Source organism: Anomaloglossus baeobatrachus, chromosome 3, assembly GCF_048569485.1.
Source record: "Anomaloglossus baeobatrachus isolate aAnoBae1 chromosome 3, aAnoBae1.hap1, whole genome shotgun sequence".
Classification (NCBI taxonomy): Eukaryota; Metazoa; Chordata; class Amphibia; order Anura; family Aromobatidae; genus Anomaloglossus; species Anomaloglossus baeobatrachus.
This window is the reverse complement of record NC_134355.1, coordinates 620594566-620618190: the sequence shown is the minus strand read 5'-3', so window position 1 is coordinate 620618190 and position 23625 is coordinate 620594566. Positions and strand designations below refer to the sequence as shown.

Below are 23625 nucleotides of genomic sequence, written 5' to 3'. Positions count from 1 at the left end.
ACACACACTGCTTCCCATACAGCCTGCACCCCCCAGATCTCACACACTACACCCCCATATGTCACATACCCTGCTTCCCATACAGCCTGCACCCCCCCATATCACACACACACACTGCTCCCCATACAGCCTGCACCCCCCATATCACACACACACACACTGCTCCCCATACAGCCTGCACCCCCCATATCCCACACACACACACTGCTTCCCATACAGCCTGCACCCCCCAGATCTCACTACACCCCCATATGTCACATACCCTGCTTCCCATACAGCCTGCACCCCCCCCATATCACACACACACACTGCTCCCCATACAGCCTGCACCCCCCATATCACACACACACACTGCTCCCCATACAGCCTGCACCCCCCATATCCCACACACTACACCCCCATATGTCGCATACCCTGCTCCCCATACAGCCTGCACCCCCATATCACACACACTACACCCCCATATCTCACACACCCTGCTTTCCATACAGCCTACACCCCCATATCTCTCACACCCTGCTTCCCATACAGCCTGCACCCCCATATCACACACACACACACACACACTGCTCCCCATACAGCCTGCACCCCCCCATATCCCACACACACACACTGCTTCCCATACAGCCTGCACCCCCCAGATCTCACACACTACACCCCCATATGTCACATACCCTGCTTCCCATACAGCCTGCACCCCCCCATATCACACACACACACACTGCTCCCCATACAGCCTGCACCCCCCATATCCCACACACTACACCCCCATATATCGCATACCCTGCTCCCCATACAGCCTGCACCCCCATATCACACACACTACACCCCCATATCTCACACACCCTGCTTCCCATACAGCCTACACCCCCATATCTCTCACACCCTGCTTCCCATACAGCCTGCACCCCCCATATCACACACACACACACACACACACACACACTGCTCCCCATACGGCCTGCACCCCCCATATCCCACACACACACACCCTGCTTCCCATACAGCCTGCACCCCCCAGATCTCACACACACACACACACACACACTGCTCCCCATACAGCCTGCACCCCCCATATCCCACACACACACTGCTTCCCATACAGCCTGCACCCCCCCAGATCTCACACTACACCCCCATATGTCACATACCCTGCTTCCCATACAGCCTGCACCCCCCATATCACACACACACACTGCTTCCCATACAGCCTGCACCTCCCATATCCCACACACACACACACACACACACACACACACACACACACACACTGCTCCCCATACAGCCTGCACCCCCCAGATCTCACACACTACACCCCCATATGTCACATACCCTGCTTCCCATACAGCCTGCACCCCCCATATCACACACAATACACCCCCATATCGCACACACCCTGCTTACATATCTCACCCTGCCTGTACCCCAACTTACCCCTCTCAAACACTCTGCACCCATTCACATGCTTCTGTCAGTCTGCAGCCCTCATATGCCCCTCACCCTGCAGCCCCCCTCACCCTCATGTCCCCTCTTTTCTTATTACCAGTCATGTGTCCAAATCTCCTTCAGGATTCAGTTCTCTTGCTTTCTGCCCGGCATCCTGTGTCTCCTCCCACACAGTCACATGGGCGTGACGTCATCGCAGGTCCTGCAGGATGGAGATTCCGTCTGCTGTGCAGGTCAGGACTAGCACTCCTGCAGGTCAGACATGGCTGGTGGCCTCTCCAGGTCAGGGGCCCCTCTACTGACACTGGGCTCCCCTGACTCACAGTTCGGCCACTACACAGCGGCACTACACATAGACGCAGAGCGGCTGCCGGGCCCCTATGTGTACTAGTGCCGCTGTGTAGTGGCCGGCCTGTGAGTCAGGGGAGCCCAGTGTCAGTAGAGGGGCGGCTCACTTCTCGTCCCCCCGCTGATCCGGTCTCCTCGGCGCATCGTCCATTGCTGTCGCTCGCTGACCTCTCAGCAGGCGCGCAGTGATGACGTCACCGCGCTCGCTGCAGAGCTATCAGAAGAACGCCGACAGTCACAGCGGGGAGAATAAGAGAGAGAGCGCGCCGCTCACTCCTTCATCATTGCTCTCAATTGTATCGGCACCTGCGATGCCGATGCAATTGAAAGCTCGATCCTCGGCGGGGGGCGGTGACAGCGCGGCCACCGGGCCCCCCTGAGTAGCCGGGTGCTGGCGCCGGCCCTGATCCTTCCCATAGACAGGTAGGAGCCCTGTCTGCGAGCCAGATACGGCCATCAAAAGAGCCATATCTGGCTCGCGAGCCATAGGTTCCCGACCCCTGAACTAGTGGATACCCCATTTTACATTATATACATCTATTGAGGTGTCCTTTTGCCTGTTAATATATAGGTTGTGTTTTTATTACTTGGCAGCTAGTTCTTGCTCTAATGTCGCCAATTGCTATGTAGTATCCTGGGTTGCCTGCAAGCCTCTTTATTGTAGGCCATATTTACCCAGTGTCCCTATAGCTGACGATATTTGGATGGGTATTGATATATAGGGTAGACTGCCCTTTTGTTTACCTGTGTTACGATATGAAAGTGATGGTGCTTTATTTCTTGATTGGCCTCATCATTTTCAGGTTTTAAATTGGTGTGTGCATCACTATTTGCACTTTATACTGTTTTCTTAATATAACCCAATTAAAAGTTAAGTTTTAATTTACACATGTTGCTATTCTCACATTAACTATACATGTAAGAGTTCCACTTTAATACCTACTGGTGTTGAATACTTGCTATTTCAAGACACCTTCCCTTTACCGAAAACAGTTTTAGTGTGTACTGGCAGTCTTCAAAGGGTTAATTGCACAGATGGAGCCATGTTCAAAGCTGGAGATGTACATGTGAACTGATCAGATATGAAAACACATTTTTTGTAAAAGAAATCTTTAATTTAAAGTGCCAGGTTCAACCTAAAATACATAAAAACCCACATTTACACTAAAAAGTTACTGTTATGCAGCTGCTCTTCCCCTGCAGAGTACACAGCACCCTTTATAATACATACACCAAGCTGTACAACCTATTGTACCCATGAGTGTTTTCTTAATCACACACGCCGACTTCTGTAAACTAGCATGTGAGAAATCCAGATTTATATATGTTCCGCCACATGAAACAATCTGAGCTTATAGTCACTGTAACAGGCGCCAGCTCTGCTAGTGGCAGATTAGGACAAGCCCGAGTTAAATGCCCTCATCTTACTGCACGGATAGAGTTTAGTCCATTTAGAAATCAGCATCTAGAGTGAATTTATTGTCTGCCGCTTTTGCCATCACTCCCATCTTCTGGTATTCTCCAACTTTCTTCTCAAAGAAGTTAGTTTTCCCTTCCAGGGAGATATTCTCCATGAAGTCAAAAGGATTTTCTGCCTTGAAGATCTGAAATGTGAAGTAGATTAGCACAAAACTGAAAAACAGACACATAGAATATCATGGGTACGACGGCTACAAATAGCACTTCTGCAAAATTCAGGTGTTTGCAGGAGCAGTTCAGTCGACAGACTTGCACTTACTTTGCCAAATCCGAGCTCCAGCATGAGGCGATCGGCCACAAACTCAATGTACTGCTTCATCAGATCCCCATTCATGCCAATGAGCTTCACAGGCAGCGCATCAGTCAAGAATTCCTGAAAAGGAAAAAGGAGGTGCAAATGTTAATTTGACTCCATGCTGTGGCACCAGGTAAAAAGGTGTAATATAAACGCAAGTGTTTTACTGAAACACCGGCTATACTCTCCCCCCCCCCCCCCTCACATTAAAGGCTTTACACAATAAAGCCTGAAGAAGAGACCTGAGTAGTCTCGAAAGCTTGCTGTTATTAACCTTTTTAACGGCTAACTGAAAAGATGGTATCAACCACTGAGGACTTCAGTTCTTTCAAATAATTTTTTATCTCTACTGGCTAACACGGTACAAAGATATTTTACCTGTTCCACAATAAAAACTCACATAAGATCAAATTAATTGATTTAATATTTTTCATAGATCGGGCATTTCTAGTCACAACGATACCAAATGTGTATTTTGTTTAACCCTTTAAATTATCAATGGAGCGAATGGGGGGGGGGGGGATATGGGGAGGGGTGTGTGAGTTGAACTTAGGATTTTTTCTTTTTTAATTTAACACGCTTATTTTACTAGTCCCCCTATGGGGCTCTAAGGACAAGCAGTCTGATCACTCATTTCTCCTGATTAGCGCAGCATCGCTCTGACCAGCTAAAATGCTGTTACGGCTGCTGCTCTGTCGACTAACATAATAGCAACAGGAATCACCACATAACCCTGTGCTACCATTGGCTCCCCGTGATCGAGTCATGGGACCTCCGATGGCGGTGGGGAAAGGTGCGTTCCCCATTAGTGTGATTTAAATCACACTATCACATTTTGACAGCGCACTTTAAGGGGTCAACAGGCGCGGGTGAATCGCATATTCACCTGCGAGGCACACATGTCTGCTGTTCATATCAGCAGACATGTGCAGGGATCACCACTAGCTCACCAGAGCAGCCGGGGGAGATCACCCTTTCATGAGTCATTACATCCTAGGTTGTGAAGGGGGTCAAGAAACATGATGTAGTAAGGGGAATATGAAGAGTGAATATCAGAAATGAACAGTTTAATATAAAAAAAATTGTTTAAAAGAACTGAAGTCCTCAGTGGTTGATACCTTTTAATGGCTAACTGAAAAGATGGTAATAGCAAGCTTTCGAGACTACTCAGGTCTCTTCATCAGGCCCAAAGATATATTTTGCCTGTATCAGTTTAATATAGTCTTACAACATGCATAAATAAAATACTTGTGACCATGATTAATATGTCCAAATGGAAAATTATAAACCTACATATACAAAACCATGCAGAATTATAAATTTGCCAGGACAGATTCTTCATGAGGATCCTTCAGATCACACAAGGCGATTTTGTGGCTTTTTGCTGGCCAACTTAAGAGCTTTGATGAGGTTTCAAAACAAAAATGACAAACTAAAATATAGAGACTTTGTTCACGTGCATGATAGTGTCACGCTTTTTGTAAGGACCCCATGTATTATATACCAATCAGCTAAAGGATAATTTGGCAGACATCTCTTCCAGACGCATGAAAGCTTGACAGAGATCATTCTCCAGGAGCTGCTATAGCTCATTTTTGCACTGAAATATTATAATATAATCAGCCCTTGAAAAGGTCACATCCTACTCTCTTCCCCTGGGAATCAGGAGACCTCCATACATATTGAGGTTGCCTCATGCCACCTACTTAGTAGCCTGGTAGAAAGTACCAGTGTGGATTTGGCTAACGCAAATACCACTTTACATTATAAATTATCTAGTTCTTGTACACCAGCCCTGTTGCAAATGCCATACACACCTGTTCTATCTGGACAGCATCAACAATCAGCTCCCGGACCCGATCTTCTGATGGTTTGTGGACCAAATGTTTGAACATAAGACAAGCAAAGTCTGTGTGGAGACCCTGTAGGAGCAGATACAGCACATGTTAGCCAGCTCAGCAGAGTAACAAAACAGATCTCATGGGGGAAATTAGAACATTACCCACCTCATCGCGGCTGATAAGTTCATTGGAGAAGGTCAGACCGGGCATCAGGCCACGTTTCTTCAGCCAGAAGATTGCAGCAAATGATCCAGAGAAGAATATTCCTTCCACCGCAGCGAAGGCCACAACACGTTCTCCATAAGTGGACTGCTTGTCACCAATCCAGCGCATGGCCCAGTCAGCCTTCTTTTTCACACAGGGCAAAGTTTCAATGGCGTTGAACAGAAACTCTCTGCAATTCAGTTAATGAAATGTGCAGACACTTTAATATACATTGTTGACACATCACAGCCCCCCGAAGACCACGAAACGTGCATGGCGGGGCACGTTTTACTGCGTGGTTACTTAGCATGGGTGAGCGTTACCTGGTTGGCATATAAAATGGGAAATTACCTGTATTTTGGATGACTATACGGTGGTTTATTATTATGCATTATGAACGTTTGTGTTTAGATGGGATCATTATAGCCATCTATGGGTAATTTGTGTCCTTATACTGATTAAATTTAGAGCCTCTTACACCGTGATCCACGATTATATAACATTAGTCCTTTTTCTATTTGTTTATCCTTAGTCGTTTTAGGTCTCCAATGATTTGTAAATTGATACTTTAACCAAGTGTATGTAATCTTGGATTACCATTAAGTCCTGGGGTTGATCACTCATATGATGAGGTTTCCTGTGCAGTAAAGTTACTAGGGACTTTACCCGATTTGTATATCAAAATTAATGAATTGCCTAATTGTATGTTACCTCTTGCTATATTGTCAAACTTTCTAATCTTTTGAAATGAGGTCTTTTTACTCTTAACTGAGTCTTTTTTGGATCTGACTACTTTAGCCCTCCCTTCTCCTTTATGTCCAGTAAATATTGATTATGGGGTATAGCCTGTGACATTGTGTAAGATTATGGTCTTCATCTGTCCTGATCCTTTGCGTTCATGTTCAATATACATTTGTAGATGCCTTAGAGTGCAGCTGTATATGAAGACTGAATATGTTCACTGGTTGCACCACCTCTATGGACTAGACACGGGACCCGTTCTTATACGCATATTGGACAAGTTGGGTGATTATCCACCTATTTCAACGCTTACCTTTCTTTTGAATCCTTGATGTAGGTGTCAATGAGGAGACTGTACATCTCTGAATGAATGTTCTCCATTGCAATTTGGAAGCCGTAGAAACACCGAGCCTCAGTTACTTGAACTTCTTGACTGAACCTTTCAACCTGAAAGGCAAAGTGACATGTTACACATTAGACCTTACCCGGTTCAGCAAAGTCTTCTTGACTCCAGTTGTCTGACAATTTGCCACTGAGCTAGCTGAGTATTTGAGCCTTGTTGTAAGGTTTTATTAATTAGTTTACGCAAGATTTATATTAGAGTAACACCCTATATAAACCCCATTCCTGCCATGGCCAATTTACTATTTCTTCCCCCTTCCAAGTGCACAACTTTTCTTTTTTTTGTCCATATAGATGTATAAGGGTTTTTTGTGAGAGTTGAATTTTGTCATTCAAGCGTACATGTTATGTAGTGTACTGCGAAGTGGACGGCTGTTCTAATAAGAGCCAGCCTGTGGCTGCCATTTGAAGAATACAGTAAGGATAGGCATGTGGGTCTTCAGACCCCTTGCCATCATGGCAACCCATCGGAGCCCAGTGATCATGTCACGAATGACATGCCCCACGCGGGCTTGCTGTAAATTATGCCTTCAGAGGAGAGGACAGTAGCATTTAACAGGTTAACCGTCGTGGGCAGAGCTCCACACCACACGTGGCTGTTTAAGGCATATGACTGCCGGGTACCGTATTTTTCGGACTAAGATGCACCCTAGTTTTAGAGGAGGAAAATAAAATTTTAAGCAAAAAAAAAAAAAAAAAAAAGTCGTCATGACACTGTTATGGGGCGAGGATCTGCTGCTGACACTTATGGGGGTAATGTCCCCAAATTCTCTACTAAGGTACCCCATCCTGGTAATGACCCTCCTGCCATCTATATGATCCCCATCCTGGTATATGCCCTCATCTTGCTAGACACACACACACACACACACACACACACACACACACACACACACACACACACAAAATCGCTCCTCCTGTCTGAGCCAGCAGCAGCACCGCTGGAGTGTGGAGCAGTCACAGTTGTCTGCAGCATCGCTCATCCTCCTGTCTGCTGACCTGTGTGGAGACTAGCGGTCCGCACCATGACGACATCGCTGTGCTCACCGTTCTCTACACTGACCAGCTGGCTGGCAGACAGGAGGAGATTGCGATGCTGCAGACAACAGTGACGGGTGAGTAAACTTTTTCACTGTCCCCCACGCTGATGATGCGCGGGGGAGCAGTGAATACAGCCACACATCACTCCAGGCTGTAGTTGCCAGGGGTGATCACGCAGGCCGGCTCTTTTCTATGCGCACACTCCCCGTCCACCTGTCAGCGCCGGCTTCAGCACCGAGTGATGGGCAGGATGATGGGTGTGCATATGAAATGAGCGGGCCCACGCGGTCACGGCAGGCTGTTAGAGCCTGCTCATGCCCCCGATGACCCAAGCCACTGCAGCACCCTCATTCCCCGCAGCCACATTCAGACTATAAGACGGACCCCCCCCCCCCCCCAACATTTGGAGGGGGGAAAAAAAAAAAAAAAAAAATTGTGTCTTATAGTCTGAAAAATACAATAACAGTCATCACCTGCCAGGAAAGATGCAGGCTCAGTATTTGAGCTCAGATCAAAATGAGGGAGCCAGCAAATGACATACCATCTCATCATATGACCGTAAGAGGTTAAAAAGGTTTCTTAGTTATGCACTTACCAAGTTCTCATTTACAATGCCATCACTGGCAGCAAAGAAGGCCAACACATGAGAAATGAAGAACCTCTCTTCATCCTTCAAGGACTCCCAGTGCTGGAGATCTTTAGACAGATCCACCTACAAAAAGGATCAGATTTCAGTAAAATAGATCATAGACGTATGGACAGGAAAGGACGGGGTTATCGCACAGTAGTGGAGAACCCATTCAGTTTTATGTAAGCTCACCTCCTCAGCCGTCCAGAAGGAAGCTTCCGCTTTCTTGTACATTTGCCAGATGTCGTGGTACTTGATTGGGAAGATGACAAATCTATTGGGGTTCTCCCTCAAGAGCGGTTCATCTTCAACGCGCTGCTGTTTAGCTTTCACCTATAAGATGACAAAATGATGTTAAATTCTTTAGACTTACCGAGACAAGGAGCTTATAAAATATGATCTGTGTGACTCTGGTTTAAAAAAAACAAAAAAAAAAAAAACCAAAACCCCCACTAATGCAGTCCAGTCTCAGACTTCAACAGTTTCGGAATATGACACCTCGGGTGCATGCAATGATTTGCTTTCATTTATCTGCTGCTGTAAGAGCTTTTATCTTACACAATGTACAGCTTGTTGACAAAAGGAGTGCAACCACCAGAGCCTGGCCCAGTTCTTGTATGCCAGGCTGTGGAGTTAACTCCCGAGATACTAGTCAGGTCTCCTCAGACATTGATTTCTTTAAATCTCGTGCCTGTGCAGTTAGGTTGGCTCGCGCAGTTCGCTCTGCCATATCGCGGCCAGAGCAGAAAACACAGCTGCCCTAGCTCGCGCCAGGGAGCTAAACACGTGCAGGCGCGAGATTATGGGCGGGTACGAGCATGGCGCTGGTGACGTCGCCGCTGTGAATGACCTTACCAGCACCATGCTCATACCCTCCCATAATCTCGCGCCTGCGCATTTAGCTCCCTGGCGCGAGCTAGGGCAGCTATGTATTCTGCTCTGCCCACGATATGGCAGAGCAAACTGCGCGAGCCAACCTAACTGCACAGGCACGAGATTTAAAAATGCGACGAAGAAGATGACTGAGGCGTCATCCCGTCAATCAAGGAAGGAAGACTGCGATCAGCGGCAGGAGGGGGGACAGAGGCAGAAAATGAGCACGCCCATCTGGCCAACCAAGGTAATTAGCATACCTAAGGGCCAAGTTTTATAAAGTTATTTTTGGGGTCTGGAAGGAGAGTCTGGGCCAAGGTGCACCTTCATAAAATGCAGCCCAGGAGCTGCAGAAGGTGATTTTTAGTTTAATAGGTAAAAAATCTGATGACAGGTTCCCTTTAAAAAGGTGTTGGGTTTGGTGGTCAACGACACTAAACAGCTTTTGAGTGACCTCCACAGATTGAGACGCTACCAAAACCACGTACTGCATATCTGTCACTGCTCACAGCGTGCACAAAAGGCCTGAGAAATACTTTTTCTAAAGATCCCTTTATCTATGCTAGAGAGGGGACAATTAGGCAGGGAATAGCAATATAAACCCAGAACTGATCGTGGTTCTGGGTGCACATTGCACCTGACAGGTTCCCTTTAATGGTCAAGCACCATCTGACCAAATAGACCTACATCAATAAAGTGTAAGAGACCTACCTACCTAACCCTATTAAAAAAAAAATAAAAAAAAAATAAAAATCTATACAGGAGTAACAATTAGCCACTAGGTGGCACCACACTCCTGTGCTATAGGAGGTATCTAATAAATATATATCATAGTAATCAAGTGTGCAATACAGTTACATGAGAATTATGATACTATAACAAGATATTTCCTGCTCTATAAGTAAAAATGAGATGCACACCAGCAAGTGCCAATGCAAGTGATTAATAGACCATGTATCAGGAGAGCGGTGCCACTGTACCTACATTATAATAAGTATTTAACATATAATTTGGGTCTCTATTGCACTTTATTGATGCAACCCTATTTGTCAGAATATGACACAGGGGTCCCCAAGCTGTGGATGGTGGGCCCATGATGTGTGTTTCGCAGTTGACTGCCAGCCTGGTGCATTAGCAGGTCTAGTACCCAGCTGTGAAGTGCAGGTCTCCATATGGGGAATTATATGGATAATCCCACACAGAAGAGCAATGTGGTAGGAGTGCTTGATGCCAGAATACTGAATGTGGGAACCCCTGGATCTTCAGATACTGACTGATTTCTGTGGAAACACTTTGGCGGTCATACAAATAACGGGGGCTCTGGGTATTACTGTGAGGAGGGCAGGAGCTGGATGTGGCTCTCATCGTCAAAAAGGTTACAGACCATTGATATAACAATGTGCACAGGAAGCTACCAATCAGTGGTGTGGGTGGGTTATACACAGCTCAGCATTCTGAGCTCTGCTACATCTGCAGCACTGATCACTTTGTGCAGCAGTTGTAAAAGAATAATTGAAGTCACTGGAGTGAGGCTCTTCGCCTCCACATCAGGGGTCCCCAACCTGTGGATTACAAGCCCGTGATTTTTAGATCCTCAGCTGCTGTCACTCAAGCTGATTATGTTATAAACTTTACTTTCTTGGATTTCAAAACCTAAAACATCTGAGCCTAAAAAGGTATGTATAAAATCAGCCTGATAGTGCTATACTGGCACTGGCTTTAGATTATAGAGGAAAATCCTGGTGATTGGCCCCCTGTAAGGCTAATTTCGCACATAAGTTTTTGGCATCAGGTGTGTGCCTGATGCAACGGATCTGGCGCAGAATACGCAAAAACTGATGTGCCTGATCCTTTGACGGTTCCAATATACCTGATCCGTCAAAAAATGGATACGGCATATCAGTTTTTGCATCCTTTTCGTCCGTTTTTTTTTTTTTTTGCTGGATCCGTTTTTCTCAATACATTAGAGCATGCTCCGTTTACAAAAATGGATCCAGAGGCCGCATGAGTTTACCGCATTACGCCGGATCCGGCGTCTATAGGCTTCCATTGTAAAACATGCCGTATCGCGCCGGATTCGACGCGATGAAGTTTTTTTTGCCGGACAAAAAAAAAAAAAAAAAAAAAAAAAAAACACACACGTTACAAGAGATACTCCAGCCGCCGCTTTAGGCAATTATGACGGATCCGGCAAAAGCCGGATGCAACGCAAGGCCATCAGGCACAATCCGGTGCTAATACAAATCAATGGGGATAAAACGGATCCGGTGCCGGATCCTTTTTCCCCGGATTGTGCCTGATGGAAAAAAAAAAAAAAAAAAAAAAAAAAAAAAGTGTGAAATTAACCTAACTCTGACCACAAAAGACATTCAGACTTACAACAAAACCACAGTGATTAGGTGCAATGGGACTACACATCACCAGAATCTAAGGGACAGCAGATTATGGGATATAAAACTGGTGACCACATTGGGGGCAGCTTAAAATGAATGTGCACAAAACTGCACTATACAAAATGTCAATTCTGTGTTTTTGACCTGTTCAAATAGGAGGAAAGTGTCATGTGCTGGAAGAGATGCATTAATTAACGTGCAAATGATCACCTGTGGTGGTGCAAATCCCCACCCCCCCTTGCCCCTTTTCTCTCCACCAGAACACAGATTGCTGGCAGGAAATTATGCAGATCAGAGCTTCAAATGTGCAAAAAATAAATATTTCATAAATTGTGCATAAAAGTGGAAAGATTGCCAAGGTGTGCACATGCCCTTACTATAGAGGAAATAGACATGTGACTTTTGAGGGGAGGGGGGGGTAAGGGTAGGTGGATGGGGCTGTTGGCTATATTCTATAGATTATTCACCAGGGTAGGGGCTGCAGATAATCCCCTCCATTACAGGAGTCCGGAGGCCAGGGAGCCGCCGCCCCACAGTTTTGGCGCCAGGACAGCGCCCCCTCCCGGTGCACACCACCTCCAGTCTGCAGTGTGTGCAGCACCCCCTGCTGGGCGCTGTTGTCCTCCCGCAGCACTCACCCCCTGCTCAGTCTCGGCGTCGTGGAAGATCTTGCGGGCGGTCTTACTGGCCAGGACCCGGGTGTTGCTTAGAGATGGAGGCTACAATAAGAAGAACACAGTTAAGATCCGTCGGACACACCAGGGAGCGCGCACGGAGCCGGGAGCGCGGACTCACCGTGTTCTCCTTGTCACCCAGTGACAGGTGCTTCATTGGGGACACGTTCTCGTTGACAGCGGAGAATGGTTTCCGGGAGGACAGCATGCTGATGGCGGGAGGCGGCAGATGGCGGGAGGCGGCAGATGGCGGGAGGCGGCAGATGGCGGGAGGCGGCAGATGGCGGGAGGCGGCAGATGGCGGGAGGCGGCAGATGGCGGGAGGCGGCAGATGGCGGGAGGCGGCAGATGGCGGGAGGCGGCAGATGGCGGGAGGCGGCAGATGGCGGGAGGCGGCAGATGGCGGGAGGCGGCGGAGGATGCGTGTACAATGTAGGGGAAGATGAGCGCCGGAGTCCGGGCGCTGCGCATTTATACTCAGTTTGCATTTGGCGCCAGGAATTCTGAAGCCAATCAGGAGTTACCGGCGCTGAAAGCTGATTGGACGAGAGCGACTGAAAAATCGACAACCAATTAACCAGAGGGGGTGGAGCCAGAGTCAGCTGTCACAGACCGGCGAGTCTTACAAAAAAGTGCGCCCTTTTTACACAAAAGAGAAAACATGAATCATAATTGTGTGGAGATATAATCCCGCCGTGCGGATATACAGTGTCCACCATGCATCACCAGTATATACACCAGTATACATACAGCCGTGCGGATATACAGTGTACACCATGCATCACCAGTATACATACACCAGTATACATACAGCCGTGCGGATATACAGTGTACACCATACATCACCAGTATACATACACCAGTATACATACAGCCGTGCGGATATACAGTGTACACCATGCATCACCAGTATACATACACCAGTATACATACAGCCGTGCGGATATACAGTGTACACCATGCATCACCAGTATATACACCAGTATACATACAGCCGTGCGGATATACAGTGTACACCATGCATCACCAGTATATACACCAGTATACATACAGCCGTGCGGATATACAGTGTACACCATGCATCACCAGTATATACACCAGTATACATACAGCCGTGCGGATATACAGTGTACACCATGCATCACCAGTATACATACACCAGTATACATACAGCCGTGCGGATATACAGTGTACACCATACATCACCAGTATACATACACCAGTATACATACAGCCGTGCGGATATACAGTGTACACCATGCATCACCAGTATACATACACCAGTATACATACAGCCGTGCGGATATACAGTGTACACCATGCATCACCAGTATATACACCAGTATACATACAGCCGTGCGGATATACAGTGTACACCATGCATCACCAGTATATACACCAGTATACATACAGCCGTGCGGATATACAGTGTACACCATACATCACCAGTATATACACCAGTATACATACAGCCGTGCGGATATACAGTGTACACCATGCATCACCAGTATATACACCAGTATACATACAGCCGTGCGGATATACAGTGTACACCATGCATCACCAGTATATACACCAGTATACATACAGCCGTGCGGATATACAGTGTACACCATGCATCACCAGTATATACACCAGTATACATACAGCCGTGCGGATATACAGTGTACACCATACATCACCAGTATATACACCAGCATACATACAGCCGTGCGGATATACAGTGTACACCATGCATCACCAGTATATACACCAGTATACATACAGCCGTGCGGATATACAGTGTACACCATGCATCACCAGTATATACACCAGTATACATACAGCCGTGCGGATATACAGTGTACACCATGCATCACCAGTATATACACCAGTATACATACAGCCGTGCGGATATACAGTGTACACCATGCATCACCAGTATATACACCAGTATACATACAGCCGTGCGGATATACAGTGTACACCATGCATCACCAGTATATACACCAGTATACATACAGCCGTGCGGATATACAGTGTACACCATACATCACCAGTATATACACCAGTATACATACAGCCATGCGGATATACAGTGTACACCATGCATCACCAGTATATACACCAGTATACATACAGCCGTGCGGATGTACAGTGTACACCATGCATCACCAGTATATACACCAGTATACATACAGCCGTGCGGATATACAGTGTACACCATGCATCACCAGTATATACACCAGTATACATACAGCCGTGCGGATATACAGTGTACACCATGCATCACCAGTATATACACCAGTATACATACAGCCGTGTGGATATACAGTGTACACCATGCATCACCAGTATATACACCAGTATACATACAGCCGTGCGGATATACAGTGTACACCATGCATCACCAGTATATACACCAGTATACATACAGCCGTGTGGATATACAGTGTACACCATGCATCACCAGTATATACACCAGTATACATACAGCCGTGCGGATATACAGTGTACACCATGCATCACCAGTATATACACCAGTATACATACAGCCATGCGGATATACAGTGTACACCATACATCACCAGTATATACACCAGTATACATACAGCCGTGTGGATATACAGTGTACACCATGCATCACCAGTATATACACCAGTATACATACAGCCGTGCGGATATACAGTGTACACGATACATCACCAGTATATACACCAGTATACATACAGCCGTGCGGATATACAGTGTACACCATGCATCACCAGTATATACACCAGTATACATACAGCCGTGCGGATATACAGTGTACACCATGCATCACCAGTATATACACCAGTATACATACAGCCGTGCGGATATACAGTGTACACCATGCATCACCAGTATATACACCAGTATACATACAGCCGTGCGGATATACAGTGTACACCATGCATCACCAGTATATACACCAGTATACATACAGCCGTGCGGATATACAGTGTACACCATACATCACCAGTATACATACACCAGTATACATACAGCCGTGCGGATATACAGTGTACACCATGCATCACCAGTATATACACCAGTATACATACAGCCGTGCGGATATACAGTGTACACCATGCATCACCAGTATATACACCAGTATACATACAGCCGTGCGGATATACAGTGTACACCATGCATCACCAGTATATACACCAGTATACATACAGCCGTGCGGATATACAGTGTACACCATGCATCACCAGTATATACACCAGTATACATACAGCCGTGCGGATATACAGTGTACACCATACATCACCAGTATATACACCAGTATACATACAGCCGTGCGGATATACAGTGTACACCATGCATCACCAGTATATACACCAGTATACATACAGCCGTGCGGATATACAGTGTACACCATGCATCACCAGTATATACACCAGTATACATACAGCCGTGCGGATATACAGTGTACACCATGCATCACCAGTATATACACCAGTATACATACAGCCGTGCGGATATACAGTGTACACCATACATCACCAGTATATACACCAGTATACATACAGCCGTGCGGATATACAGTGTACACCATGCATCACCAGTATATACACCAGTATACATACAGCCGTGCGGATATACAGTGTACACCATGCATCACCAGTATATACACCAGTATACATACAGCCGTGCGGATATACAGTGTACACCATGCATCACCAGTATATACACCAGTATACATACAGCCGTGCGGATATACAGTGTACACCATACATCACCAGTATATACACCAGTATACATACAGCCGTGCGGATATACAGTGTACACCATGCATCACCAGTATATACACCAGTATACATACAGCCGTGCGGATATACAGTGTACACCATGCATCACCAGTATATACACCAGTATACATACAGCCGTGCGGATATACAGTGTACACCATACATCACCAGTATATACACCAGTATACATACAGCCGTGCGGATATACAGTGTACACCATGCATCACCAGTATATACACCAGTATACATACAGCCGTGCGGATATACAGTGTACACCATGCATCACCAGTATATACACCAGTATACATACAGCCGTGCGGATATACAGTGTACACCATGCATCACCAGTATATACACCAGTATACATACAGCCGTGCGGATATACAGTGTACACCATGCATCACCAGTATATACACCAGTATACATACAGCCGTGCGGATATACAGTGTACACCATACATCACCAGTATATACACCAGCATACATACAGCCGTGCGGATATACAGTGTACACCATGCATCACCAGTATATACACCAGTATACATACAGCCGTGCGGATATACAGTGTACACCATGCATCACCAGTATATACACCAGTATACATACAGCCGTGCGGATATACAGTGTACACCATGCATCACCAGTATATACACCAGTATACATACAGCCGTGCGGATATACAGTGTACACCATGCATCACCAGTATATACACCAGTATACATACAGCCGTGCGGATATACAGTGTACACCATGCATCACCAGTATATACACCAGTATACATACAGCCGTGCGGATATACAGTGTACACCATACATCACCAGTATATACACCAGTATACATACAGCCATGCGGATATACAGTGTACACCATGCATCACCAGTATATACACCAGTATACATACAGCCGTGCGGATGTACAGTGTACACCATGCATCACCAGTATATACACCAGTATACATACAGCCGTGCGGATATACAGTGTACACCATGCATCACCAGTATATACACCAGTATACATACAGCCGTGCGGATATACAGTGTACACCATGCATCACCAGTATATACACCAGTATACATACAGCCGTGTGGATATACAGTGTACACCATGCATCACCAGTATATACACCAGTATACATACAGCCGTGCGGATATACAGTGTACACCATGCATCACCAGTATATACACCAGTATACATACAGCCGTGTGGATATACAGTGTACACCATGCATCACCAGTATATACACCAGTATACATACAGCCGTGCGGATATACAGTGTACACCATGCATCACCAGTATATACACCAGTATACATACAGCCATGCGGATATACAGTGTACACCATACATCACCAGTATATACACCAGTATACATACAGCCGTGTGGATATACAGTGTACACCATGCATCACCAGTATATACACCAGTATACATACAGCCGTGCGGATATACAGTGTACACGATACATCACCAGTATATACACCAGTATACATACAGCCGTGCGGATATACAGTGTACACCATGCATCACCAGTATATACACCAGTATACATACAGCCGTGCGGATATACAGTGTACACCATGCATCACCAGTATATACACCAGTATACATACAGCCGTGCGGATATACAGTGTACACCATACATCACCAGTATATACACCAGTATACATACAGCCGTGCGGATATACAGTGTACACCATGCATCACCAGTATATACACCAGTATACATACAGCCGTGCGGATATACAGTGTACACCATACATCACCAGTATACATACACCAGTATACATACAGCCGTGCGGATATACAGTGTACACCATGCATCACCAGTATATACACCAGTATACATACAGCCGTGCGGATATACAGTGTACACCATGCATCACCAGTATATACACCAGTATACATACAGCCGTGCGGATATACAGTGTACACCATGCATCACCAGTATATACACCAGTATACATACAGCCGTGCGGATATACAGTGTACACCATGCATCACCAGTATATACACCAGTATACATACAGCCGTGCGGATATACAGTGTACACCATACATCACCAGTATATACACCAGTATACATACAGCCGTGCGGATATACAGTGTACACCATGCATCACCAGTATATACACCAGTATACATACAGCCGTGCGGATATACAGTGTACACCATGCATCACCAGTATATACACCAGTATACATACAGCCGTGCGGATATACAGTGTACACCATGCATCACCAGTATATACACCAGTATACATACAGCCGTGCGGATATACAGTGTACACCATACATCACCAGTATATACACCAGTATACATACAGCCGTGCGGATATACAGTGTACACCATGCATCACCAGTATATACACCAGTATACATACAGCCGTGCGGATATACAGTGTACACCATGCATCACCAGTATATACACCAGTATACATACAGCCGTGCGGATATACAGTGTACACCATGCATCACCAGTATATACACCAGTATACATACAGCCGTGCGGATATACAGTGTACACCATGCATCACCAGTATATACACCAGTATACATACAGCCGTGCGGATATACAGTGTACACCATGCATCACCAGTATATACACCAGTATACATACAGCCGTGCGGATATACAGTGTACACCATGCATCACCAGTATATACACCAGTATACATACAGCCGTGCGGATATACAGTGTACACCATACATCACCAGTATATACACCAGTATACATACAGCCGTGCGGATATACAGTGTACACCATGCATCACCAGTATATACACCAGTATACATACAGCCGTGCGGATATACAGTGTACACCATGCATCACCAGTATATACACCAGTATACATACAGCCGTGCGGATATACAGTGTACACCATGCATCACCAGTATATACACCAGTATACATACAGCCGTGCGGATATACAGTGTACACCATGCATCACCAGTATATACACCAGTATACATACAGCCGTGCGGATATACAGTGTACACCATACATCACCAGTATATACACCAGTATACATACAGCCGTGCGGATATACAGTGTACACCATGCATCACCAGTATATACACCAGTATACATACAGCCGTGCGGATATACAGTGTACACCATACATCACCAGTATACATACACCAGTATACATACAGCCGTGCGGATATACAGTGTACACCATGCATCACCAGTATATACACCAGTATACATACAGCCGTGCGGATATACAGTGTACACCATGCATCACCAGTATATACACCAGTATACATACAGCCGTGCGGATATACAGTGTACACCATGCATCACCAGTATATACACCAGTATACATACAGCCGTGCGGATATACAGTGTACACCATGCATCACCAGTATATACACCAGTATACATACAGCCGTGCGGATATACAGTGTACACCATGCATCACCAGTATATACACCAGTATACATACAGCCGTGCGGATATACAGTGTACACCATGCATCACCAGTATATACACCAGTATACATACAGCCGTGCGGATATACAGTGTACACCATGCATCACCAGTATACATACACCAGTATACATACAGCCGTGCGGATATACAGTGTACACCATGCATCACCAGTATATACACCAGTATACATACAGCCGTGCGGATATACAGTGTACACCATGCATCACCAGTATATACACCAGTATACATACAGCCGTGCGGATATACAGTGTACACCATACATCACCAGTATATACACCAGTATACATACAGCCGTGCGGATATACAGTGTACACCATGCATCACCAGTATATACACCAGTATACATACAGCCGTGCGGATATACAGTGTACACCATGCATCACCAGTATATACACCAGTATACATACAGCCGTGCGGATATACAGTGTACACCATGCATCACCAGTATATACACCAGTATACATACAGCCGTGCGGATATACAGTGTACACCATACATCACCAGTATATACACCAGCTATACATACAGCCGTGCGGATATACAGTGTACACCATGCATCACCAGTATATACACCAGTATACATACAGCCGTGCGGATATACAGTGTACACCATGCATCACCAGTATATACACCAGTATACATACAGCCGTGCGGATATACAGTGTACACCATGCATCACCAGTATATACACCAGTATACATACAGCCGTGCGGATATACAGTGTACACCATGCATCACCAGTATATACACCAGTATACATACAGCCGTGCGGATATACAGTGTACACCATGCATCACCAGTATATACACCAGTATACATACAGCCGTGCGGATATACAGTGTACACCATACATCACCAGTATATACACCAGTATACATACAGCCATGCGGATATACAGTGTACACCATGCATCACCAGTATATACACCAGTATACATACAGCCGTGCGGATGTACAGTGTACACCATGCATCACCAGTATATACACCAGTATACATACAGCCGTGCGGATATACAGTGTACACCATGCATCACCAGTATATACACCAGTATACATACAGCCGTGCGGATATACAGTGTACACCATGCATCACCAGTATATACACCAGTATACATACAGCCGTGTGGATATACAGTGTACACCATGCATCACCAGTATATACACCAGTATACATACAGCCGTGCGGATATACAGTGTACACCATGCATCACCAGTATATACACCAGTATACATACAGCCGTGTGGATATACAGTGTACACCATGCATCACCAGTATATACACCAGTATACATACAGCCGTGCGGATATACAGTGTACACCATGCATCACCAGTATATACACCAGTATACATACAGCCAGTGCGGATATACAGTGTACACCATGACATCACCAGTATATACACCAGTATACATACAGCCGTGTGGATATACAGTGTACACCATGCATCACCAGTATATACACCAGTATACATACAGCCGTGCGGATATACAGTGTACACGATACATCACCAGTATATACACCAGTATACATACAGCCGTGCGGATATACAGTGTACACCATGCATCACCAGTATATACACCAGTATACATACAGCCGTGCGGATATACAGTGTACACCATGCATCACCAGTATATACACCAGTATACATACAGCCGTGCGGATATACAGTGTACACCATACATCACCAGTATATACACCAGTATACATACAGCCGTGCGGATATACAGTGTACACCATGCATCACCAGTATATACACCAGTATACATACAGCCGTGCGGATATACAGTGTACACCATACATCACCAGTATACATACACCAGTATACATACAGCCGTGCGGATATACAGTGTACACCATGCATCACCAGTATATACACCAGTATACATACAGCCGTGCGGATATACAGTGTACACCATGCATCACCAGTATATACACCAGTATACATACAGCCGTGCGGATATACAGTGTACACCATGCATCACCAGTATATACACCAGTATACATACAGCCGTGCGGATATACAGTGTACACCATGCATCACCAGTATATACACCAGTATACATACAGCCGTGCGGATATACAGTGTACACCATACATCACCAGTATATACACCAGTATACATACAGCCGTGCGGATATACAGTGTACACCATGCATCACCAGTATATACACCAGTATACATACAGCCGTGCGGATATACAGTGTACACCATGCATCACCAGTATATACACCAGTATACATACAGCCGTGCGGATATACAGTGTACACCATGCATCACCAGTATATACACCAGTATACATACAGCCGTGCGGATATACAGTGTACACCATACATCACCAGTATATACACCAGTATACATACAGCCGTGCGGATATACAGTGTACACCATGCATCACCAGTATATACACCAGTATACATACAGCCGTGCGGATATACAGTGTACACCATGCATCACCAGTATATACACCAGTATACATACAGCCGTGCGGATATACAGTGTACACCATGCATCACCAGTATATACACCAGTATACATACAGCCGTGCGGATATACAGTGTACACCATACATCACCAGTATATACACCAGTATACATACAGCCGTGCGGATATACAGTGTACACCATGCATCACCAGTATATACACCAGTATACATACAGCCGTGCGGATATACAGTGTACACCATGCATCACCAGTATATACACCAGTATACATACAGCCGTGCGGATATACAGTGTACACCATACATCACCAGTATATACACCAGTATACATACAGCCGTGCGGATATACAGTGTACACCATGCATCACCAGTATATACACCAGTATACATACAGCCGTGCGGATATACAGTGTACACCATGCATCACCAGTATATACACCAGTATACATACAGCCGTGCGGATATACAGTGTACACCATGCATCACCAGTATATACACCAGTATACATACAGCCGTGCGGATATACAGTGTACACCATGCATCACCAGTATATACACCAGTATACATACAGCCGTGCGGATATACAGTGTACACCATACATCACCAGTATATACACCAGTATACATACAGCCGTGCGGATATACAGTGTACACCATGCATCACCAGTATATACACCAGTATACATACAGCCGTGCGGATATACAGTGTACACCATACATCACCAGTATACATACACCAGTATACATACAGCCGTGCGGATATACAGTGTACACCATGCATCACCAGTATATACACCAGTATACATACAGCCGTGCGGATATACAGTGTACACCATGCATCACCAGTATATACACCAGTATACATACAGCCGTGCGGATATACAGTGTACACCATGCATCACCAGTATATACACCAGTATACATACAGCCGTGCGGATATACAGTGTACACCATGCATCACCAGTATATACACCAGTATACATACAGCCGTGCGGATATACAGTGTACACCATGCATCACCAGTATATACACCAGTATACATACAGCCGTGCGGATATACAGTGTACACCATGCATCACCAGTATATACACCAGTATACATACAGCCGTGCGGATATACAGTGTACACCATGCATCACCAGTATACATACACCAGTATACATACAGCCGTGCGGATATACAGTGTACACCATGCATCACCAGTATATACACCAGTATACATACAGCCGTGCGGATATACAGTGTACACCATACATCACCAGTATATACACCAGTATACATACAGCCGTGCGGATATACAGTGTACACCATGCATCACCAGTATATACACCAGTATACATACAGCCGTGCGGATATACAGTGTACACCATGCATCACCAGTATATACACCAGTATACATACAGCCGTGCGGATATACAGTGTACACCATGCATCACCAGTATATACACCAGTATACATACAGCCGTGCGGATATACAGTGTACACCATGCATCACCAGTATATACACCAGTATACATACAGCCGTGCGGATATACAGTGTACACCATACATCACCAGTATATACACCAGTATACATACAGCCGTGCGGATATACAGTGTACACCATGCATCACCAG

General features: G+C 45.5%; 1 protein-coding gene across 1 annotated transcript; it reads right to left on the bottom strand.

Annotated features, from left to right (window-relative positions):
• Nucleotides 1-2899: 2899 nt before the first annotated feature.
• Nucleotides 2900-12814, bottom strand: RRM2 (ribonucleotide reductase regulatory subunit M2). Its single transcript, XM_075338763.1, has 9 exons — nucleotides 12487-12814; nucleotides 12330-12410; nucleotides 8618-8758; nucleotides 8393-8509; nucleotides 6668-6801; nucleotides 5575-5803; nucleotides 5386-5490; nucleotides 3533-3646; nucleotides 2900-3398 (listed from the first exon to the last, which is right to left on the bottom strand). Exons 1-9 carry the CDS (start codon nucleotides 12571-12573, stop codon nucleotides 3246-3248), a joined length of 1161 nt encoding a protein of 386 aa, XP_075194878.1. The 5' UTR covers nucleotides 12574-12814; the 3' UTR covers nucleotides 2900-3245.
• Between the last annotated feature and the right edge of the window lie 10811 nt (nucleotides 12815-23625).